At 41.3% G+C, this 24,672-nt stretch overlaps 1 protein-coding gene across 1 annotated transcript in view; it reads left to right on the top strand.

Moving 5' to 3' along the window:
- Positions 1-372: 372 nt before the first annotated feature.
- The window catches only part of nlrc5 (NLR family, CARD domain containing 5), a 149,408-nt gene continuing 125,108 nt past the window's right edge, over positions 373-24,672 (top strand). The window contains exons 1-3 of the mRNA XM_072547504.1: positions 373-482; positions 20,324-20,625; positions 21,888-21,962. Of these exons, the coding sequence (XP_072403605.1) occupies positions 424-482; positions 20,324-20,625; positions 21,888-21,962 (436 nt within the window). The 5' untranslated portion in view covers positions 373-423. The remainder of the gene's footprint in view (positions 483-20,323; positions 20,626-21,887; positions 21,963-24,672) is intronic.

The raw sequence follows: 24,672 nt of genomic DNA, 5'->3' as shown, positions 1-24,672 counted from the left end.
GCGCTTTTCCAGCAACACATTTTCAGATTAAATGCTGGCCACAACATCCCAGCACAGACTCGGGACGACGAAGGAAAGTGTGACATGTTTTTTTTTGTGTTTGGTTGCCTCCCCAGCATGACGCTCTGCCCCGGTATGGTGGCCACTTCTTCTCGGCGACTGTTGAGAGCAAATGGCTTGTGAGGTTGGGAAGGTTGCAGGCACCTGAATTTCACAAGGTAAGCAGAAACTTGTCACCAGAGTGTGAGTCAGTCACCTGTGGGAGGCGAGCGCTTCGATGATCCCTCCCCAGTCTCTGCCCTGTGAGCCACGTGATTTCCTATAAAGCAAGTCCTCGTAGTGTTTCCTGGAAACTGTGTGAGGAGTAAGATGCTGCGGTTGTTTCAGTTTCGATGCGGGTGGAGTTAAGGCTCATTTTGCTCGATGGGACTGCCGGCCTGTCCTGGGGGGCAGCAATTGGATGGGGAGCCGCTGGTGGCAGGGTAGGTCGGAGGCAGAAGCGTTTAACCCCCTGGCGAGGGCAACTTTTTTTCATTGAATGCTGTGTGTCTGAGCTGTGTGTCCAGCTCAGCGAACTTCCAATTCTCAGCCGGCTTCTGGAGAATTGTGAGCGGTCGGCAGCGCTGCCCTCCCCAAGAGCCGAGTGATTGTTTCAAGTCTGTTTTGTTTTAAACTTGCAGATTTGCAAGTGCGCGGGCTGCAGTTAAACTTCAGTTTCTGGAGAAAACGCATCAGAGAAAGGACGCGTGTAAAATGCCAAGCAAAAGTGGGCACGAGGCAGGGAGACTGACAGAATAAAACGATGAGATGTAGGGATGCTGGTGTGAGGAATAATTGCAGATTTTAGAGACAGGGAATGTAAATATGGGCTTGCTATCACATGTTACAGAGTTATCTCTGCTGGTTTGACAGTCACTAGCAATGATTTTGAACCACATTGTCTTTTGTGGCTTCTGCGTGGTACTGGTTGAGGTCTTTGCACAGGAGGCTTTGTGAGCTATGTATGGATCTCAGAGGAGTGTGTAGGAGAACGAATAATTCGGATGAACATTGATCACAAAATAAAATAACAATACTTTTTTTTCCAATGACCAATTAAATGCCTTCTATTTAAACAATATCAATCAAGTTTCTTAATAAACACAACTATAAGTTCAGTGTTAAATAAAATCAAGATGGAACTGAGAAATAAAAAATGGATGATCACTTTATTGGGGTAGTACTATAGCACCTGATGAAGGAGCGTCACTCTGAAAGCTAGTGTGCTTCCACTTAAACCTGTTGGACTATAACCTGGTGTTGTGTGATTTTTAACTTTACAGAACCCCCAGTTGTCAGCAGGAAGTTGAGAAACAGATTTGTAAGGAGATCTCAGTCATGATATTAGATTCATGATATTAGCTACAGTGTGGAAACAGGCCCTTCGGCCCAACAAGTCCACACTGCTCCTCCGAAGAGGGACCCACCCTGACCCATTTCCCTACCCTATATCTATATTTACCCCTGACTAATGCACTTAACACTGTGGGCAATTTAGCATGGCCAATTCACCTAACCTGCACATCTTTGGATTGTGGGAGGAAACCAGAGCACCTGGAGGAAACCCACGCAGACACGGGGAGAATGTGCAAACTCCACACAGACAGGAATTGAACCCAGGACCCTGGTGCTGTGAGGCAGCAGTGCTAACCACTGAGCCACTGTGCCACCCATTCATCTTTAAGAATAATAGGGTGGTTATGCTAGGGGATATTAACACAGACTGTTAAGGGTTTAGATGGACAGGAATTTGTTAAGTGTGTTCGGGAAAATTTTCTGATTCAGTATGTGGATGTACCTACTAGAGAAGGTGCAAAACTTGACCTACTCTTGGGAAATAAGGCAGGGCAGGTGACTTAGGTCAGTGGGGGAGCACTTTGGGGCCAGCAACCATAATTCTATTTGTTTTAAAATAGTGATGGAAAAGGTTAGACCAGATCTAAAAGTTGAAGTTCTAAATTGGAGGAAGGCCAATTTTGATGGTATTAGGCAAGAACTTTCAAAGTTGATTGGAGGTGGATAAGCATGTGTCAGGTGTTATAGAAAACAGAGATCGAGTGATTCCTTAGAGTATAAAGGCAGTAGGAGTATATTTTAGAGGGGAATCAGGAGGGCAAAGCGAGGACATAGATAGCTTTGGCAAATAGGGTTAAGGAGAATCCAAAGAATTTTTGTAAATAGACTAAGGACAAAAGGATAACAAGGGAGACAATAGGGCCCCTCAAAGATCAGCAAGGCAGCCTATGTGTGGAACTGCAGGAGATGGGGGTGATACCAAATGAATATTTTGCATCAGTGTTTACTGTCGAGAAGGACACTGAAAATATAGAATGTGGGGAAATAGATGGTGATATCTTGAAAAATATCCATATCACAGAGAAGAAGGTGCTGGATGTCTTAAACATGTAAAAGTGGATAAATCCTCAAGACCTGATCAGGTGTACCCCAGAACACTGTGGGAAGCTACGGAATTGATTGCTGAGCTCCTTACTGAGATGTTTGGATCATCGATAGTCACAGGTGAGGTGCCAGAAGACTGGAGATTGGCTAACATGTTGCCAGTGTTTAAGAAAGGTGGTAAGGAAAAGCCAGGGAACTATAGACTGGTGAGCTTGACATCAGTGATGGGTAAGTTGTTGGAGGGAATCCTGAAGGACAGGAATTATGTGTATTTGGATAGGACTGATAAGGGATAGTTAACATGGCTTTGTGTGTGGGAAATCAAGTCTCACTAACTTGATTACGTTTTTTGGAGAAGTAACAAATGATTGATGAGGGCAGGGTGGTAAATGTGATCTATATGGATTTCAGTAAGGCATTTGACAAGGGTTTCTCATGGGAAACTGGTTCGCAAGGTTAGATCACATGGAATACAGGGAGAGCTAGCCATTTGGATATAGAACTGGCACAAAGGTAGGACAAATTTAAAAATCACACAACCTTCCAATTTCCTGGTTAGTTTGAGTAGTCCTTATCAAAATGAATGTCCTTCCTCGCCTGTTATATCCTATGTGAATGCTCCCTCTGATGTTTCCCAGGCAAATGTTGTGGAGGCTCACTGGTTGGTTTAGTTTTTTTATTTGGCATCACAGGTGGCCCCACATTAAGCTGGCCAATTGCGGTTACCCCAAGGGTTGGGGTGTAAACTTTCCGATATTAAGAGATACCAACTAAGCTCCCTTTTGTCCTTCATGAGCGACTGGGCTTGTGAGTGCCTGAGATCAATATGGTTGGATTCTGAGGCCTCCCAGGCAAAGTGCCACCTTACTATCTGTTGTTAGTGGATAAGATGAGGACAGTTGTGGAATACTGTTGGAATCCAATCATTATTAATATGGTCAAAGCCTGGAGAGCAATGCAACAGAACGAGGGCAGTTTAGCTAATAGCTCCTTTCTTAGCCCTATAGTTGGTACGCTGGGATTCCGGCCAGGGATAATGGATCCTGGATTTAAACTACGGGGAATGAGGGCAGTCTCCTGTTTGGGAGATCTGTTTGAGGGGGAGGTCACAATGCCCTTCGACCAAATGAGCTGCAAGTATGGATTGCCCAGCAGAGATCTTCCATGTTACTTTCAGGTTAGGGACTTCATCCAAAGAAAGACTACACTTTTGACCAACCCCTATAGGTCCAACACTGAGAGGAGAGTGCTTCATGCCACAAGTACTCTCTCATTTAGTACTCTTTACTATCTACTAGGGTGTGGTGCCTTGAGCAACATTGAATGACTATGTAAGGTCTGGGAGCAAGAGTTGCGAGTGGAGATTCCTTCAGAGGTATGGGAGGACATTTGGGAGAATGCGAGAAAGATCTCGATCTGTAACAGAACACACACTCTGCAGTTGAATATTCTTCATAGGGTTCATTTGGCACCAGATCGTCTTGCAAAATTCAAAAAAGGAGCACCTCCAATGTGTCCCGAGTGCACAATAAGCATCGGTACCCTCACTCATTGTTTGTGGTCATGCCACAAGAATTTTAGGTACTGGAGCATTGTGGCAGGAGTAATAGAGAGGGTCCTGGGGACAGAAGTTAAGGTAGACAGAAGTTAAGGTAGTCTCTCTGCTCTTGGGTCTACCGAATTTATCTTCCTTAGACACACATGGGAAAAAAGCTATTTAACATTTTCGCTTACTGTGCGAGGAAGAATATTTTGATGAACTGGGTGTCTGAGAACCCTCCGGACCTGTTGGGATGGCACAAGTTAATTATGGAACATATCCCTTTGTATTTCCTCACAAAAATAGTGCACCATAAAATGGAACTTTTTTAATAAGACATGGCAGTCCTTTTTGAATTACCTGGAGGCAGACTTGTCTGCCATTTTATTTGGGGCATTTGTTTAGCCATGATGGTTAGGTTTAGTGAGCCTTGTGCCCTGGTAGGAACAATCCCAAATAAATACAGGTGTAATAATTAATGCTCCCAAAGGTTGGGAGCCTCGGTGTGGTTGCACTGACTGGACTTATTTATTTATTTATTGAGAGCTTTGTAGTGAGTGTGGTTTGATTTGTCTTGTAGAGTACAGTAGTAGTTAGTTTATTGTAATTGTCGCCATAATTTTAAATTGTTATATTGTTGCAATTTTATAATTTTGTAACGAAAAAGTTCTCAATACAAATATTTTTTTAAAAAAAATCACACAACACCAGGTTATAGTCCAACAGGTTTATTTGGAAGTACTAGCTTTCGGAGCGCCACTCCTTCGTCAGCTGCCTGAGGGATTGTGGTGAGTGGGCAGGAAAGTGGATTTGAGACTCTGATGGGATCATGCATGATCATATTAAATGACAGAATAGACTTGAGGCACAGAATTGCCTTCTCCTGATCCTGTTCATGTTCTTATGCTGTTTCTCCAATGTAGTGACATATATGGTCAAATTGCTAACCATACCCAGTTGTCTTTGAAGCTTTGTAGATGCAGCTTACTCACAACCTTGATGATATCCTTTCAGTCATACTTTCAAAGTACAAATGCAATTCATCCAGAACTGATGTCAAGGGTTCTCTTTTCACACATGGGAGAAATCAGCTGGGAAGCTTGTTCACAGCCAGCTTGCCTCCAATTTGGCTAATTTTTAAAAATTCATTTAGGCAGACTACATAGACCCCTTGACATCATGGTCATTTCCGCAGAGCAGAGGAATATCACCTATACCGTATATTCAAAAAGAATGGGTACCCGATGAAGACAGTCTGCCAATTTCTCAGCAACAAACTCAAACAAGCAGACAAAACACGTCCAAAAACCCTAGCCACTCTTCCCTACATCAAAGACATCTCGGAAATGACTGCCAGATTACTCAGACCCCTTGGCATCATGGTAGCCCACAAACCCACCAACACACTAAAACACCAGCTAATGGACTTGAAAGACCCTATACAGACAACAAGCAAAACTCATATCATCTATAAAATACCGTGCAAGAACTGTAACAAACATTACATTGGACAAACAGCCAGAAAACTAGTCACCAGGATACATGAACATCAACTAGCCCCAAAACGACATGACCCTTTCTCACCAGTATTCTTACATACAGATAAGGAAGGCCATCACTTCGATTGGGACAAAACATCCATCCTAGGACAAGCCAAACAGAGACATGCACGAGAATTCCTAGAAGCATGGCATTCCAACCACAACTCTATCAACAAACACATTGAGTTAGACCTCATCTACCATGCCCTGAGAAAAAGAACAGGAAATGACATCACCAACCCCCAAAAAACCCAAACATATAACTAGAAAACAGGAATTATCAGCAGTGCTTCGCCCAGAGGCCCACTGAAGATGTTACCTAGTAGGGTGACAAAACGTCTGAAAAAGAACTTTCCAGTTCAGCGAGCAAACCTACATCCAGAACCTAAACCTGAGCTACAAATCTTCTTAAAATCTGCTAATTCTATGTCCATTATTGTGATTATGAAAAGTTCCTAGCCACCTGTTCTTTTGTATTGAGTCTCTGTCTCAATTTGATGCCATTCAGATTAAATTATGAATAGAAATAATTTTTAATATAGACCCAGCACTGATCCGCTACCAAAGGTACAGCAGGACAGGCAGCATCCAAGGAGCAGGAGAATCGGCATTTTAGGCATAAGCCCTTCATCAGGAATGAGGCTTGATGATAGGATAGTGCTCAGCTCCATTGCAATTACTGAGATATTCAAGCTGTCCTTACTTGTATGATCAGGACATTGAAATAGGGGCTGATAAGTGAAAGATAACATTTGAGCCTCATAAATAGAGACATCTACTTGAAATTGAGTCACATTAATGTAATTAAATCCGTTACCATTAACATCCTGCTAGCCATCTAAGCTACACAGGTCTGGAGTGTGATAGAATACTTTTTACTTGCTTGGATTCCAAAAACACTCAGAAGTCTCAATATAATCGAGGACAAAGCAGATTATTTCATTGACACCCCATCCACCTTCTCAAATATTTATTGCCTCTCCCACTGTTGCACAATGCCAACAGTGTGTGCCATCTACTAATTGTACAGCACCAAGACAGCTTCACCAGCACCTCTCAACCTGCAACCTCTCCCTGTCTGGAATGAACAAGTATATGAACACATGGAAACACCACCTCCTTTAAGGGCAAAAGCTTCACAGGCCTTGACGATATGGACAGCAGGAAATTTGGGAGAATCTTATTAAAAAGTCAGGAAGATTGCATTTTCCAATGGAGTTCCGGATGTTGGGACAAGACCCATGCTTTTGAGTGGCAAAAGGCTTTAGTGGGGATTATTGATCATTATCCCCCTCGTTGTGATCTAGTCTCACCTCATTAACATGCAGTTTCTGATTACCCCCCACTGGAAAGATGCAAAGAATTTCCAACATGAAAGTCTAAGCGGTTGTCAAACAACTCGAGCTTGCTGCTTGCTCCTCCAGACCACCCTCTTGGACAGTTGGTATCAACATTTCAAGGCATGCTTGATGGGCACTGGCTGCATGCAGCCCACATCCATAGACACTAACATTGCACACGTGCCCACCTCTCTGGACCAACATGGAACATTTCTGATTCACATACAGTGCTTTACTGTCTTTCAGTTGGATCATTCCCTCAGGATCACACTTTCATTGCAATCCTGCTGCAAGGAAACATTGCATGCAAGAAGAGGCACCAAGCTCATGGACTGGAGCTGTTTGCTTGCTGTCTTAGTGCTCACTTACTTAGCTTGTGCCATTGGATGCTGGCAGTATCCCTGCCTTTCTTTGCCTTGCCTTGCCCTTTTGCATTTTGCCCCCCAGCCAGAGCTGTAAGGCTGACAGTGCTGCTGTGTTAACTTGCACTTCAGCTCAGCCACAAAGCCAACCAGTTACCAGCATTCATTAGTTAAAGGGATGGTCACCTCACTCTGCAACAGTGTGCCACATCAACCTCACAACTACATTATGTGCCCGCAACTCCCAGAGCAAACACATTACATGTGCTTCTAACCACATCTCAAAGTCTAAAAAGAGCAGACTTCAGGGGAAGTCAAGTGAGACACATGTAAGTCAGGGGCTCCCAGCATTTTATTCTGGATGAAGGGCTTTTTGCTCGAAACCTCGACTTTCCTGCTTCTCAGATGCCCAGCTGTGCTTTTACAGCACCACTCTAATCTTGACTCTAATCTCCAGTATCTGCAGTACCCACTTCCTCCTAGAATTTTAGGTCAGAGGCAGCCTCTGATATCAGTCTGGGGATTTGGAATTGATCATCCAGCCCCTTAGGCTGTTTTCTTATGAATGCCCCAATGGGAGGGATTGATTGAGATGAAAATGGCTGGTACAGCTGTTGGTTCTGGTGCAGACAGAGGAAATGTGGCGAGGTGTCTTAGTGAGTGAGTAGGCAGCACAGTGGGCTTGCAGGGTTAGTGGTGGACAGGGATTGGGGTAGGTAAGAGCGGGGGAGAGAGAAGGTGTTTCAGACAGGAGTGAGAGCAGTACAAAATGAGCCTTGTTGGTGGGTGGCTACAGTAGCAGAGACAGATTGAGTGTGACGTAGTAAAGAGAAAACGGTAGCACTAACCCTGGCAGAGTAGAGGGAGACATTAACCTTCTTCCTTTATTGCTGGGCATTCCTTCAGATTGTGGAGAGCTCAAGGACCAGGATGATGGACAGAAACTCTCCATGGAATGCAAGGAAAATGACACAGCCAAAATATCGTCAGCCCAAAATTTCATGTCATTCTGAACCGCAAATATATCCTTCAGTCCTGCTAGCTCTGTTGAAATACCTATTTGAGATGACTTCGGGAATCCCTGATGGACTTGACCTGTAAGTCTCTCTTGGTTTGTCCCGGGGATCCTACTCTGCGGTAGTCTGGAATGTGAGACTCTTCGGACAGTTTAGTTTAAATCATTGCCTTTATTTACCAATGGTGTCAATGTTATATTATAATATAGATACCTACAAGCCAGGCTTGAGCTAAGGTTCTAAATCCATTAGCAGAGTAGCAGCACCAGCTCCTACCCTTAAGAGCTCTCTCAGGCTACTCTCCTTAATGCTGCAAACAAGCTGTCTTTATACAGAATTTGGTATTAAAATTACAAAAGCCACATGTCCTTAATCAGATAAGCAGCAATAAAATGGCAAAAGTTTGTCTGATATTAAGAAGCTCCAGTCTTGGACTCACCAACCAGAGGCAATATTTTCTCTGTGTACCCAACAGAACCTTTACATTATTGTGAAGAGCAAAAGGTCACCCCTCAGCCTTCTCTTCTGCTAAGGAAATCACAGCTTACCCAGTCTTTCCTATAAGAATATTCTTTTAATTCTGGTACCATCCCAATGAAACCCTTTTACGCCATCACCAAGACAAGGTCCATAGACATGAGGAGATGTGATTAGAAGCAAGCATTGTACAATCATTGGGAAATATTTGGTACCACGTCTGACTTGGAGAGAAAATCATTGACAAAACTTTGAAAATAGTTGTTCATGGGAGATTGCCCTGTAAAAATGCACAATGCACAATGAGGTTTGACTGAGAGCTCAGACATTGATTTTGATATCGGGTGCTTTTTATGAATGACTGTTGATGATAAAAGCTCCAGCAATCAGATCCTTCCTACATGCACAAAACCCTCAGCTCTCTGCATGTTGCCTTTGAGGTATCTGTGTGGAAAAGACCTTTTCGCCACCTCCTTGTGGAATGTTGAGTTTGCAAAGAAGATTGAAATACAGTTTTTTGCTGTGAATCATGCTCAGCAGCTTTGTGACCCAGTACTCTACAGGCTGTTCCAAAGGGTGCACACCAAAGACAAACCAAGACGAGATGACCATTCAGCCTGGTGAAAGGTGCTTTCTGGTTTGTTCAGAACCCGCCAGTCTTCCAGTGCGAGGAGTTGTTTTTGACTGAGTATTGCAAACTGGCACATTTCTGGGTGCTCTAAAGCTTGGGACTGCAGCTGCAGAGGTCCAATGAGGAAAGTAGTTTGTCTGCTTTGACTTTTCAGCCACAGTATACCAAGGGGCTAGAAATTGTAGAACTCTGAATGTTGTTAGCCTTCCATAATGTAGGATAAAAGCAGAGCATTGAACATCAGAGGCACGTCAAGGTGCAGTGTGGCGTACAGAAGGAAATTTTTCAAATTTTGCACTTCTTGTAATTTCTAATTTGAGTTGTTTTCACTCTTGGGCTGTAGACCCGACATGATATATATTTTGTGAATATTCAATCTGCCTTAATTGTATTAAGTGGAACGTATTTTGTGGAATAAGTTGAATATTTTTGCAAACTCTGTAAGATTGAAGCTGAAATGTTTTTGCAATAATGGAGTAGAATCAAAAGATCATACAAATGAGGTTGACCTGTCTGCCGATAAATTCAGTGCTTGTGGTGCTTCTCTTCACTTTACCTGACGAAGCTCCGAAAGTTTGTGATATTAAATGAACCTGTTGGACTATAACCTGGTGTCATGTGACTTCTGACCTATGTAGTCTATACCTCTGCTTAAACTGTCACGTGCCACCTAAGATTTCATAGCTGTCTATGTTTCTGCCTCTATGTTACTGTTGTCAATTAAATCTCACAACTGGGCTGAACTTGCAAGTAGAACTGAGGGGATGTGGTTCCTTAGATTTCCTGATCATGTATCCCAAATTTTTAGTTTCCGATAGAAAAAGAATTCTCCAAGTTTTATCACTGTGGAATCTGGACTGATAAATGTATTATTAGTCCAGCAACATGACCAATAAGCTACTGTTTCAAATAGCTGAAGTGAATAGCATCTGCTGGTTTTGGTTCTGCTGGTAATGAATACTAATATGCCTTGTCTTGCTAGGAGCACAATTCACTGTTTAAAGAAATGTGCAGTTTTCTGTGGTCCAAGAGCTAGCCTGGCCATAATTGGAGCTGCAGAAGCATTGGACAATGAGGTAATAAAACTCTAGCATAATGAGACTAATCCTTATTATGCATTAGTTTTGGATCAGTCTTCTGTGTCAGGCCTCAAACAGACCTTTGATGAGTAAGAAGTCTTGTTACACTTGGCCTTCTGATCCAGGCTTGTGTTCTAGTCATATAATGAGTATTCTGTCCTTCCAGTCCTGTTGTAAATGTGAATTGTCAATCCACATTTACTTTGCTTCTATAACATGCCTGTGCCCTCTACAATGTTTTAAACAATTGGATGAAGTTTCTCCTGTCTGCAGTGTGTGGGTGATGCGGAAATTGTGGATCAGGCTCTTGCATTGGTTAAGGGCAGTAGTGAAATGTTATTGTATTACTGTCCTGAGACGCAACTTAATTGCTTCAAAGTCAGAAGGCACACACACCAGGTTATAGTCCAACAGATTTATTTGAAATCACAAGCTTTCAGAGCACTGCTCCCTCTTCAGATGAATTTCTGACTTCACCTGACGAGGGAACTGAGCTCCGAAAATTTGCGCTTTCAAATAAACCTGTTGGACTATAACCTGGTGTCGTGTGACTTCTGACCTTGTCCACCTCAGCCCAATACCAGCACCTCCCCATCACGCTTAATGGCTTCAGGCAAGGCTGTTTTTGATAGTGGTTGAAGCCTGACCTGTGACCATGTGCCAAGTGAGGCTTCATGCAGATTTACTTGGATGCAAGAGTACAGCAATGGTAACGTTTTACCAAAGGTCAGGAAATAAGTTGGTTCAAATTTACACTGATATTATCATAAACCTACCAGTGTAAAATCATGGCCATAATACAGGTTCATTGGTTATTTTTGGGGTAGTAATATGTCTCTGCATATTCGTGGAATGTAAACCTCCAACATTATTTGTTGCATAAATGTTAATAAATTAATATAATATAAAAGTAATCATTTGTAGAAATGCAAAGTTAGAGTCATACAGCATGAAAACAATTTGGCATGCTTGCCTTCATTGGTCAGACCATTGATTAAAAGGGTTATCATGTTGCACTGTACAGGACATTGGTGAGGCCACTTTGGAGTACTGTGTACAGTTCTGGTCACTCTGCTATTGGAAGAACCTTACTAAATTGGAATATATGCAGAAAACTTTTCCAGTCTTGATAACTTGTTGTAAGGTTTGAGTTCTAAGGACAGGTTAAATAGGCTGAATTCTTTCCCTGGAATGTTGGAGGCTTATTGAGGTTGAGGGGCATGATTAAGGTAAATAGACAAAGTCATCACTGTCCAATTCAGTTCAAACCTAATTCTACAAATATGTATTTTCTAGCAGGAATTGCTGGATGGCTTTACTCAGGGACAATTTTGGCTTTCTGCTGTTGTCCAGTGTTGCTGAATTGAATATGAAAACCTCAGTTAATTAACATGTAATGACAGTCATATTACTAGAAGTAAGGTGAATGAATATTGCTAGTTCCTTGTAAATTTTACATTCCTTGCTTCCTGCTCTCTTCTTACAGGTTTCTATTGGGATATTGCCAATATACAGACACTGGCCACTCTTCAGTATCTCATCCAAGTTGGAAATTATCATTTGTAACCTTAGCATTGGGGTTCAACAGTCTATTGCTTTGGGAAATATCAGAGCAAAGGCTAATCCTAGTTCTTTTCGGATGTGTGCACTTATTCATTATTGCAAGGGTTACTCAGTGAAAATCAGGAGTGAGATCCCAGGTTGATTGAACTGTCCTGTGATGTTGCCACTAAGTACCAAGGCTAGTTGTGTTACCTCAGGATGTTGCCCTGGCTGATATCGGCTCATTGGGTACAGAGCAAGGACCTTCCTTCCCTTGTCTTTATATCAGAGCAGTGAATAACTAACTATGCTGATAACATTTGTGTATTAGAAATTCTCACTCTATGCTATGATATTATTTCAGAAGCTGACTATTATTTTGAGTAATCGGGAATAGATCAGTATATTACATAATGATCAGCTGTAGACAATGAATTGGAGCAAGTAAGTCATGTGGATAAGGGGGTTTTGCGGCAAGCTGAAAGCATCAGCTATTATAAGGGGGCATAGCTTTAAATTAAGGGGTGGTAGGTATAGGACAGATGTTAGGGGTAGGTTCTTTACTCAGCGAGTCGTGAGTTCATGGAATGCTCTGCCAGTAGCAGTGGTGGACTCTCCCTCTTTATGGGCATTTAAGCGGGCATTGGATAGGCCTATGGAGGATAGTGGGCTAGTGTAGGTTAGGTGGGCTTGGATCGGCGCAACATCGAGTGCCAAAGGGCCTGTACTGCGCTGTATTGTTCTATGTTCTATGTTCTATGTTCTATGTCTTTTTCCCAGGGTAGTGGAATCCAAGATTAGAAGGAATAGGTTTAAGATGAGAGGGGAAAGATTTAAAAGGGACCCAAGGGATAACTTTTTCACGTAGAAGGAGGTGCATGGATGGAATGAGCTGCCAGAGGAAGTGCTGGAGGTTGGTATAATTACAGCATTTAAAAGACATCTGGACAGGTACATGGATAGTAGAGGTTTAGAGGGATATGGGCCAAGTGCTGGCAAATGGGACTAGATCGGTTAAGGAAACCCGTTTGGCATAGACTAGTAGGACCATAATCTTACAATTAAAATAAATTGGGATTATTCTAAACAAATCCAGTTTCAAAACAAATGAAGGGCCTGTAAAGCTCTATATAGCAAAGGCACAGTTACTTTGACTGCCTTGCACTTTCACAGCCTAATTCATGTGCTCAAAACCTGGTTAGAGTTCAACCACAATATGGAGGTCTCTGAAAGCGGGACTATGTTAAAGAACATTGGGTATTGCTAATCAACATAAATGTGTCCTATGGAGAAATAGGGAAAAAAATACAAACAAGGAATCTTGTACCTTCAAGTATTTGAAAATGACGTGTTCCTGATTATAATTTTTTTCTGGATTAGTGGGGTGCTGGAAAAGCACAGCAGTTCAGGCAGCATCCGAGGAGCAGTAAAATCGACATTTCGGGCAAAAGCCCTTCATCAGGAATACAGGCAGAGAGCCTGAAGGGTGGAGAGATAAGTGAGAGGAGGGTGGGGGTGGGGAGAAAGTAGCATCTAATTTTTTTTTGTTAAGTTAGTTTTACACTCTTGGATCGTGAGTTCTTATTAAGTTTTCAATCAAACAGTTAAGAACCAAGGGTTACACTACATCTAAAATAAGAATAAGTCAAAGTTCTTAGAAACAATTAGTAGATCAGTATCTGTGCAGCGAGGAAAAAATATTTACAACTTTAGGTATGATTCTTTATAAGTTTTGTTGAAGGGGTCAGAGCAAAGAGGTGAGTTGTTTTACTCTCACAGAAGAGAGATTAGATTACATACAGTGTGGAAACAGGCCCTTCGGCCCAACAAGTCCACACTGACCCACCGAAGCGCAACCCACCCATACCCCTACATTTAACCCTTACCTAACACTACGGGCAATTTAGCATGGCCAATTCACCTGACCTGCACTTCTTTGGACTGTGGGAGAAAACTGGAGCACCCAGAGGAAACCCACACAGATATGGGGAGAACGTGCAAACTCCACACAGTCAGTCGCCTGAGGCGGGAATTGAACCCGGGTCTCTGCCACTGTGAGGCAGCTAACCATTGTGCCACCGTGCCGCCCACAATGCTTCCTGCAGTTATCTGTTTCTCATTTATGTTTGCAGCATCTGCAACCTTCTAGTTATTTGGAAAGAAATCATTGTTTTCTGATTTGAGCTTTTGTGATTTTTAGCTTTCCATTACAACATAATCTTTCTTTGGTCACAGATAACAGAACTACTTTCCTATGTTCATCAATGTTAGAAGTTTTTGTTTGCAGAATTGCACGTCATGGTCATAACTGTAAAATTAATAAATGTGCTATGCTTGGATTTCTGTTGTGATTTGAGATATTAATGATTGAAGACTTTACTGCAGATCATTACCATTCATTGTTTTAATTGTTTCGAAGAGAGTTAAGAGTTAGTTATTTGAAACTAAACAGCTAACTGCAACTATTGAAGCAATATTTTCCCTTCATGTTTCTTCATTCCATTTCCTGTGGAAACATTTTACTTTCTTTTTGAAAGATGCAAGAAACCCACTCTGCTAAGTTTAGATTTTAGGACAGGATATTGACTTAATTCAGTAGGAGTTTACATGGTGCAAGCACTACCTAGTTTCTCAGACTTCATAGAAGCATAGACATAAAGAGGTCATAAAAGAAGCAGTTACATTTCTTTTAACATTCTCTTCGATGTAAAATCAGAAGGAAGAGAAACAGAGAATGCTGGAGAAACCTAGCACGTCTAGCAGCATCTGAGAGAGAGAATCAGTATTAACATGTCCAGTATGAATGTTCTTCCAAACTCTAGATGCCTAACAAGATGAAGAAAGTAATAGAACTGAGGACCAGGATCAGCCTCAAGCTAGTGTGAGATGGCATTATGGACAGAGAGGTGGAGAGTGTGCATGTGGCTGCACATTGTGTGTGGATTTCAGGATGTGGCAGGAAGAGCTGTCTGGGGAGTGTTGTACATCACAGAAAAACCTGTCACCTGGCTGGATTAGAAAGTTGGAATATGAAGGATGCAACTTCAGTTGAAGTCCATGTGGTGTAAGGCAGAACCAGAGACAGTCACCGAGGAAGGGGATGTGGCTTTGATAGCAGTTTTTTTTAGCAATCTTAGCAAACAGGAGGGAAATAAAAAGCATTGAAGTTAATCAGGCTGAAAGTTTAAAATAGAATTATATTGAAGTGACTTAAAAATTTCTTGCAGAGATATTTCTTGTTATTAATTCTGTAATTGTGTCTTCTTTTGTTTGAACGTCTGTAATGTTGAAAATGACAATTTTTAATAAAAGTTAATTTTGTTCAGTGACATGTAGTTAGTGCTGCTTTTATAATGATGTTATAATGTGAACCAGGCCAGATGGACAAGTTGATATTTCACTTCTGTTTAATAACTGATCAATCTCTTCTTGTTATTCTGAGATATCAGCAGCAAGTCACTCCTTGAGCATCTTGCTATGTTAGGGGAAAGCCTTTGTTACTTTTCTGAATGCCGCTTCCTGTGCTACTGAATTTAAAAATTGCTTTTGTTCTTTGAGAAAGGTGTGTGAAACAGATGTAAGATAAAGAATAACAATCCCATTACAAAATGGTTTTAAAATGAGTACTTTTAATTGTGCCAATCCAAATGTATTTAGCATTCACAAAAGGATGGGTGAATTGATGGTACCATGAGAGTTAAGGAACATATTTTATTATAATTATGGACACTTGGCAGCAGGATGACAAATACTAGCAACTGAACATTAAAGGATATTCTACATTTGGGGGCATAGGCAAATATGCAAAGATGTTGGGAAAGTATAGATGCTAAAGAATGAGATTAGTGTATTAATGAGAAAGATTCCCAGTTACAAACACAGAATGTTGAATCTGTTTGGTTGGAACTAAGAGGGCAATGGTTTATAGGCACCAAACATTAATGGTAAGGTTCCACCTGATCAAGTAACTAGAGGCACAGATAGAAAGGGTTATGGGGTAATCGTGGGTGACTTCAACCTACACACAGATTGGGTGAATCTAATGAGCACCAGAGTTAAGGAGAAAGAATTCCTGGAATTTGTCCAAGATTCTTTTCCTGGAGAAATATGTTAAGGGACCAGCTGTGACACGGGCTTTCTTATCAAAAGTATTATACAGTGAGGAAGGGCCAATTAATAATTTTGTTTCATAATAATGTTTAGGGAATAGTGACCATAATATGATATAATTTTCCATTGTTTGAAAACTATTTAGTTCAGTCTGAAACTAAGGCCTTAAATCTAAACAAGGGCTGTCCTTAAGGTATGCAAAGAGGTTAGCTATGGTGGATTATAAAAATATATCTAAAGCTTTGATTGTAGATTGCTAATGGCTAATATTTAAAGAAATGACATTTAATTTTCAAAAATAATTTGCCATTTAGGCAAAAGTGCCCAAAAGGTGAAGTAAGGCAACAATAATGAACAGAGGTATTCAAAGATAGTATTTGAGCAAAGGCTTATCAAGCTGCCAAAAAAATGGTAATGCTGAGGATTAGGAAAACCTCAGAATTCAGCAAAGAAAGAATAGAAAGTGAATATAAATTGGAAAGAAACATAAAAGTTCGTTGTTAAAGCTTCCAAGTGTCCAGTGGAACAGAAAACAAAACACCAGTAATAACGTACTATTGAAAAAATTAATGGTAATCAAATGGGAATTAGATCCCCAAGGCCCAATGACATTCACCCTAAAGTTTTAAAAGAGATGGCTACAAAGATAATGGCTGCATTGGTGATCGTATTTCAAAATTGTATTAATTCTGCAAAAGTGTTTGTAGACTGGAAGGTTGCAAATGCAACTCCATTGTTTAAGAAAGGAGGAAGAGGGAAAACAGGGATCTGTTAGCCTGACATCAGGTCAAGAGACAATATAAGAATCTATTATAAAATCAGTGATTTTCTGGATATTGATGAAATTATAGTTTGATTGGACAGAGTTGATATGGATACATAAAGGGTAATTTGTATTTGACAAACTGAAGGGTTTTGTTTGAGAATGTTATGAGCAGAATTAATATGGATGAACCAGCAAAGGTGGTACATTTTGATTTTCAGATGCCTTTTGGTAAAGTTCCAGACAGGAAGTTAATGCAAAAGTAAGGCTGCATGGATTGGAAGTCATATACCGGCATGGATCAAGGATTAGTTAGCAGGTAGAAAACAAAATGTACTACCTTTGCTGGTTCATCCATATCAATTCTGCTCATAACATTCACAGGTTGGCAGGCTGTAATTAGTTGGGTACCACAAGGATCAATGTTTGTGCCCTATTGATTTAGATTTGGGAACCAATTATTATATTTCCAAACTTGCAGAGGATACAAAATTTGTTTGGAGGATGTGAGGGTGCCATTGTGGCTCAGTGTTTGGACTGCTGTCTCACAATGCCAGGGACCCGGGTTTGTTTCCACCCTTGGGTGACTGTGTGCAAATTTCACACATTCTCCCCATGTCTGTGTGTGTTTCCTCCCATAGTCCAAAGATGTGCAGGGTAGGTGAATTATTCATGCTAAATTTCCCATTGTGTCCAGGGATGTGCAGGCTTGGTGGCGTAGCCATGGGAAATGCAGGGTTACAGGGATAGGATAGGGGGTTGGGTTTGGATGGGATGCTCTTCTGAGGGTCGATGTGGACTTGAACGGCCTGCTTCCACATTGTAGGGATTCTATTGATTTAGATTTTTGAATCAATTGTAATATTTCCAAGTTTGCAGATGATGGAGAATTTGGTTGGAGGTTGAGTAGTGAGGACGGTGCAAAGAAACTGTAAGAGGATGTAGATAGTCTACGAGAGTGGTCAAGAGTATGACAGATGGAATATAATGTGGATAATTGTGAAGTTATCCACTTTGGGAGGAGGTGCAGACTATTTCTTAAATAGTGCGAGATTGGAAAATGTTGATGTCCAAAGGGACCTAGGTGTTCTTAATTATAAGTCACTGAAAGTGGCAATAAGGTGCAATTTATATAAGTGACTTAGGTGAAAGGAAATAAGGTATAAATGCCAAATTTACTGACACGATGATTGGTATGAAAGAAAGTTTGAAGAGCAAGTAAAGAGGCTATAAGAAGATACATGATTGGTCAAAAATGTGGCAAATAGAGTATAATGTTGGCAAATGTGGAATTGTCCATTTTTGCAAGAAGTATGATAATGAACCACATTATCTAATCATGAGAGATTCAGAATGCAGACAGATCTGTATATCCTTGTGCGTGAATCCCAGTAGGGTTAGTAGGCAGGTGCAGCATGTTATCAGGAAAGCTAATAGAATGTTGTAATGTATTGTAAGGGAAACTGAATACAAAATTCGGAAGATTAAGTTTCAGTTTTACAGGGCACTGGCACAACTACATCTTTGTGTACCGTGTACAGTATTGATCACCTTATTTAAAGAAGGATTTCAATGCGTTCAGAGAAAGTTTACTAGACTGATACCTGGAATGGACTTGTTGTCGAGAAGGGAAGGTTAGACAGGCTAGGCTTGTATCCATTGGACTCTGAAGGAATAAGGAATGAAACATTCAAGGTCCTAAAAGGTCTTCACAGGGTATTGGTGGAGAGGGTATTTCCTCTTATGGGACAGTACTGAACTAGGAGTCACTGTTTAAAATTCAGGAGTTGCTTATTTAAAACAGAGGTTAGTCTTCGGAAATCTTTTCCTGCGAAGGTTGTAGACTCCTTTAAATATTTTTAAGACCGACTTAGATTGATTCTTGTTAATTATGAGCGTGACAAGTCATCAGCAGTAGACAGGTGTGTAGGTTTGAGGTTACATTCAGATTAACCATGTTCTTATTGTATGGTACAGGCTAGTGGGGATGAATGGCCTATTGTTCCTAACTCATATGTTTATATATGAGCATGCAAGCTATCCAGGGATCAGTCATCTCAGTGGGCTGGATAGCTGTTTTGCAATGCAAAGTGACAACAACAGCATGGGTTCAAATTGCAGTACCAGCTGATATTATCATCAAGATTCCTTCTCCATCTTACCCATCACCTGAGCTGTGGTGACCCTCAGGTTAAACTCACCACCAGTTGTCTCACTAACGAGAGAGCAGTCCTCCACAAATATGATGCTTTTGTCTTTCCTGCTGCTACACATCTTAGCAGTGTTTGGGTTTTGTAGAAACATCCAGAGCAGCCTATTTAACTTGTTCAACTTGTTCTGCCCTTCATTGTTTGTGGATGATCTGTGAGCTAATCCCATGTCCTTCACTAGCAGTGTTTCTGCACTCAGCTCCTGTGAGAAAGTTGAGCCCATTTAGCTGACCTGAACTTGGAAAGTTGCCTCGGTTCAGGTCCTGGCAAATGAACTATGTTGTCAGTGCACTCTAAGAAGAGCAAAGTCAGTCCTTGGTTAATACTAAGCAGCTTTCTGTTGTTTGTATCATCTTAGTACATTTTATGTTGGCATCAAATTACACTAGTGCCAATGTGCATTGTGAAGCAATCTAGAATGAAGGTCATAGATTTAGCTAAGAGGTGGCAGATGTAAAACCGAGATAAGGAGGAATTACTTTTCTCAAAAGGTCATGAATCTGTGGAATTCACCACCTCAGATTAGGTTGAATAAATTTGAGGATGTTGACAGATCTTTAATTAGGAATTAGAGTTACGGAGAGTGAACAGGAAAATGGAGTTGAGAGTGAGATGAAATCAGCCATGATCATGTTAAATGGCACAGCAGGTTCAAGGGGCTGAATTGCGTACGTCAGCTCCTAGTTCTTATATTTGTACATCTTTTGTAGAGACGTTTCATTTTGTACTAACCTTGGGTGTAGTGGAAGTCCAGAATTAGGCTCATGGACAAGGGATTCTCACTGTGTTTCACTTCAAAGTCGACTTCTTCTCTGGATAGATTTAGCATCAGACATAAGGTTGTGGATTGAAATGAGCCCTCAGTACATAATTGACACCTAACTGTCCTCCCTTTATAAAGTTACATAGTAAATACAAAACAGCAGTGTGTTGTACTGAAATGTAATCAATGACAACTGGTTATGAGATGAATTGACAATTCATGAAGCACTTTGTAGAGGTGGGGAATGGTATCAAATTAAACTTCCTTGCATGAACCTCAGAGAAGACTGTCAGTGCTGGTATGACTGCATGTTTTGTCAAAATCCTCAACTGAAGACATTTATGATTTTAAATTTACTGTTATGAAATCCTTCACTACAGTAAAATTGCTACAGCAAATTTTTATTAACCATCACCTATGGGACCAGAAATGTGCCAGCTGATCAAGGCTATTTGAATATTTTAAATCTCTAACATTATTTCCAACTTGTCAATGTGGTTTCTTTGCTAGGATGAGCACCAGTGGAATTAAGGAAGTGTTGGAGAGTAACTATGGTCAAATAGTGGAATGCCTCAGTCCGGAAGCTGACCGCGTTCTTGAAGAGGCTAAGTGTATCCTTAGTAAGGAGGAACTGGATCTTATCATGAGCAAAAGAACAAACGTGGAAAAGGTTTCAATACTGCTAAACAAATTGATGACCAAAGATAATGAGACCTGCAAGAAATTCTTCGAAACTCTCATTATCAGGATACAGGATGACATATTTCCAATGCGCCTGGAGAATTTGTTTGTGGCAGCTGGAGATCATGAAGGTACTTGGTGCTGTGATTAAAATAGATTACAACCTAAAGAACACCGGAATCCACACTGTTTAAAAGGGAGCACTATGCTTTTGTATTTGGTCAGTTATTATCCAAGCTGTTTGGAGTTGGTTCACTTGGTCAAACAGAGGGATTGCTAGATGAGGAAAGAGCATGGTCTTATTCTGTGGCTTAGGTTGCATTAAGCTATAACTCAGGACTTAACATTTCTTTATACTATAACTTTTCCATGTCATTGCAACTGTAGTTCAAACATGTGGAAAGGGATCTGTATTGAGCTCTGAAAAATTTCTTCTTTATATATACAACACGGGGACCACTTAGTGCAGATGTGGCAGAGATAAGATGTAATGTGGATCACATTTTATAGCTTACAGTTCGGATACAGTGACAGCACCTCCTAAACCTATGACCACTATCTTTTAGAAGGACAAAGGCAGCAATTGCAGAGAAACATCATCATCTCAAAGTTCCCCTCAGTTGCACACATCATTCTGACTTGGACATACGTGACCTACCCTTCATCTTGAGTTGAAATCCTGGTATTCGTTATCAAATAGTGCTGTGGGAGTACCTTCACATCACACATTGCTATGGTTAAAGAAGGCATTGACTACATCCTGTTGAAGGTCACCCAGGATTGGATGACTTTGCCACCAGTGCACAGATGCTGAGATTGAATTGACTTCTTATGATTTAAAATTTCCTTTTCCGACACAGAAATGACTAGATTATAACTAGTCTTTGAGCACGTCTACATGTCTCAAAAGAAGTTTCCCAGCAATTATCAGGGATGAGAATGGAGTGCCATTCTCTAGGTCTGATTGCATGTTGTGAATGAACAGTGGCTCACTTTCACCAGGTCCAAGTATAGACAAGAGATTCAATTTTCAGTTGAGTGTGGAGCAGCAGATAAGGGGAAAGAGTTAAAAGAAACTAAGTGAGAAACATTTTGAATTACCTTATTTAAATTAAAGTGATCTGAACGGGATGCTGACTTAATGTGCTCCACTGTTTTTTTAATTTACATGTTCAAGTCTTGTTTATGATCTGAATACCATGATGTTTTCAGATGGTTTGAGGTTATATAAAATTAGAAAGGCACACACATTCGTCTAGTTTCCCCAAGGGGAACACTTAAGGCTTATATTATAGTTGATTATACCTGTCAGTCAGTTGGTCAGATACAGTTCTGCACGTTTATGAAGAATATAACTAATGTGACTGATATGAACGCTTTTTTTTCTTTCCAGTTTTGTCGTCACGGGAGCTGAGTGAATCCAATTCCAGTGGTGCCACAAACTCTGAAGTAGAATTAGATGCAACAGGTAAGGGTGGAAACCATAGCATAGATCCTTTTTAGAATCATAGAAAGTGAAAGAGAAATCACGGTGGCCATTCAGCCCATCACATCTGCACCAGTCCTCTGAAGAGTATTCCATCCAGACCAGATTTTAGACTAAATCTCCAGTTGGAGTCATTTATGGATGCCAGTCTTGCATTTTGCTGTAGTCGTAGAAGGATGATAGAGAAGACCACGCCTGCTGTAGGAGGATCTACAGAGGCTGGTATCCTGTCACCAAGTTGCTCGTTTTTTGCATGTGACCAGCCAGCTCAAAGCCATTCCTTAGACTGAGGAGACTCTCTGAATTCCCTGTTTATATCTGTCAGCCAGGGTTCCCTGATTGGCCAGGCTACCAACCCCAATCAAGGATCGCATATCAATGAGATCCACCTGACACTGCTTCCAATCACTACAGAGGGGGACAGTGTTGAGGCACCCACTGAAGTCGTTTCAGTTTTCTAAAAAGGACTTTAAGTACAGAAATAATCAATACCGCTTATGTGCACTTTGATGTCATTGTCTCTGGAAATCTCTCAACTTTTCTCTGAATGATTGAGCTTCCACAGTCCTCTGATGTCAAGGATTCCAAAATTTCACCACCTTCTGATTGAAGAAATGTACTGTTCACGTACCTAAAGAAGCGTTGACAGTCTATCTTTATGTTCTTCACTCATTCAATCTCTTTTTTTTTTCCCATTTTCAGTTCATTCTTTGCTAGGTTCTGAATTGCTCCCAATCCTCCTAGTCTCATGACCGTTCAGCTTCTACAGTGAGCGTGCTCATCTCTCCCAGCTGGATTGCCATTCTTCTTCGAAGAAGACACTTAATTCCTGATTTTTACTGAATTCAAATTCCATCATCTGCCGTGTTGGGATTTGAACCCATTTCCCCAGACTGTTATCTGGACTTATGGCTTAATAGTCTCGCGATAATACCACTAGGCCATTGCCTTAGTTGGTCATTATCTGATTAAAATTGTTAATTTTAAATCTGCTATAATAGAATTTTGGTAATCAAAGGCAGAACAAGACTCAAGGGACTAACTTGCCCCATTCTGTTCCTAATGTTAGGAATGATGGGACAAAACAAACATTCAGCCCATGCAACCCAGAACTTGCTCTGGAATTAGTGTGGTGAAAGCGTTAGCTATTATGACAATATTGCCAAATTTATTTCTACCCCTGAAACAACTCGCAGAAGTACTTTGTGCATGTCATTGGTAGCCCGTAGCAATGTAAATGTTTGGATCAGTTACAAGATCCTGAAATGCATCTATTTACACAAGAAATGTGAAGATGAGAACCTTGTCACTCATTTGGTAATCCAACTGGTCTTTTGTTTGGGTAGTCACAAAAAACACTCACTCAGAAACTAACAATCCGAATAAAATCCACAGATTGCTTACTTTGTGATGGATCTCTCTTTTAAACAAAGTTACAATACTTAGATCTAGATATTTTAAAATAGAAATGTACAGATTATCCTTTTCTGATCTCCAGATGAATTAAATGATGCCTATTTTTCTGGGCATATGACAGTAAAGGCTGACCATTTCACTTAGATGAAACCCAAGTTAAATAGCAAACATCTCTAGGCTACTCCATGGCAGATTCTACAGTGCCAGCAAATTGACGGAGACCTGGTGTTCAGCAAACATAAAACAAAATAAGCAAGACTTTGATCTGTATAAGAAATACAACAGCTGTTCTACAGCAAAGGCCTGCAAGCAGCAATGAGGTTCATGACTAGTTGTGTTCTTCACTGATGTTGATTGAAGGTTAAACATAGGTCAGGATGTTGAGAATAACTCCCCCACCTCCTTTCTTCAAAGTCATGTTGTACAATCTCTGAGAGAAAGCAGATGGGACCTTGGTTTGACTCCTCAACCAGTCAGTGGTACCTCTGATGGTACAGCACCCTTGTACTGCTATGGAGAGTCACCTGAGACTTTACTCTTCAGTCTGTGGGTTGGAATATAAAATCTCTACCTCTTGACCCAGCAGTAATGTGTGTATTTGAGTAGTTAGCGATGAGTACCACAACAAGGGCAGAAGCCCCCCGCCACCCCCCCACCCCACTAAACTCGGCATTAACCGCATCATCCGCCGACATTTGCAAACGGACCCCACAACCAGGCATATATTTCCTTCTCCACCCTATCTGTGACTACCTGGGTCAGGTCCATGCCCCCCCACCCCGAACAACCCACCCTCCCGTCCTGGCACCTTCCCCTGCCACTGCAGGAATTGCAAAACCTGTGTCCACACCTCCTCCCTCACCACCATAACAAGGCCCCAAAGGAGCCTTCCACTTCCATCAAAGTTTCACCTGCACTTGCACAGATGTCATTTATTGTATCCGTTGCTCCCGATGTGATCTCTGTTACATTGGGGAGACTGGACGGCTTCTCGCAGAGCGCTTTAGGGAACATCTTCAGGATACCCTCACCAATCAACCCCATGGCCCCGTGGCTGAACATTTCAACTCTCCCTCCCAATTTGCCAAGGTCATGCAGATCCTGGGCTTCCTCCACTGCCACTCCCTCACCGCCTGATGCCTGGAGGAAGAACTGTCCCTCATCTTCTGCCTCGGAACCCTACAACCCCAGGGCATTAATGTGGACTTCACCAGTTTCCTCATTTCCCCTCTCCACCTTACCCCACTTCCAACCTTCCAACTCAGCACCATCCTCA

The sequence above is a fragment of the Chiloscyllium punctatum genome, chromosome 26 (genome assembly GCF_047496795.1).
Source record: "Chiloscyllium punctatum isolate Juve2018m chromosome 26, sChiPun1.3, whole genome shotgun sequence".
Taxonomy (NCBI): domain Eukaryota; kingdom Metazoa; phylum Chordata; class Chondrichthyes; order Orectolobiformes; family Hemiscylliidae; genus Chiloscyllium; species Chiloscyllium punctatum.
Note: the sequence above shows the minus strand (reverse complement) of the source record. Positions and strands in the feature narration are given on the sequence as shown.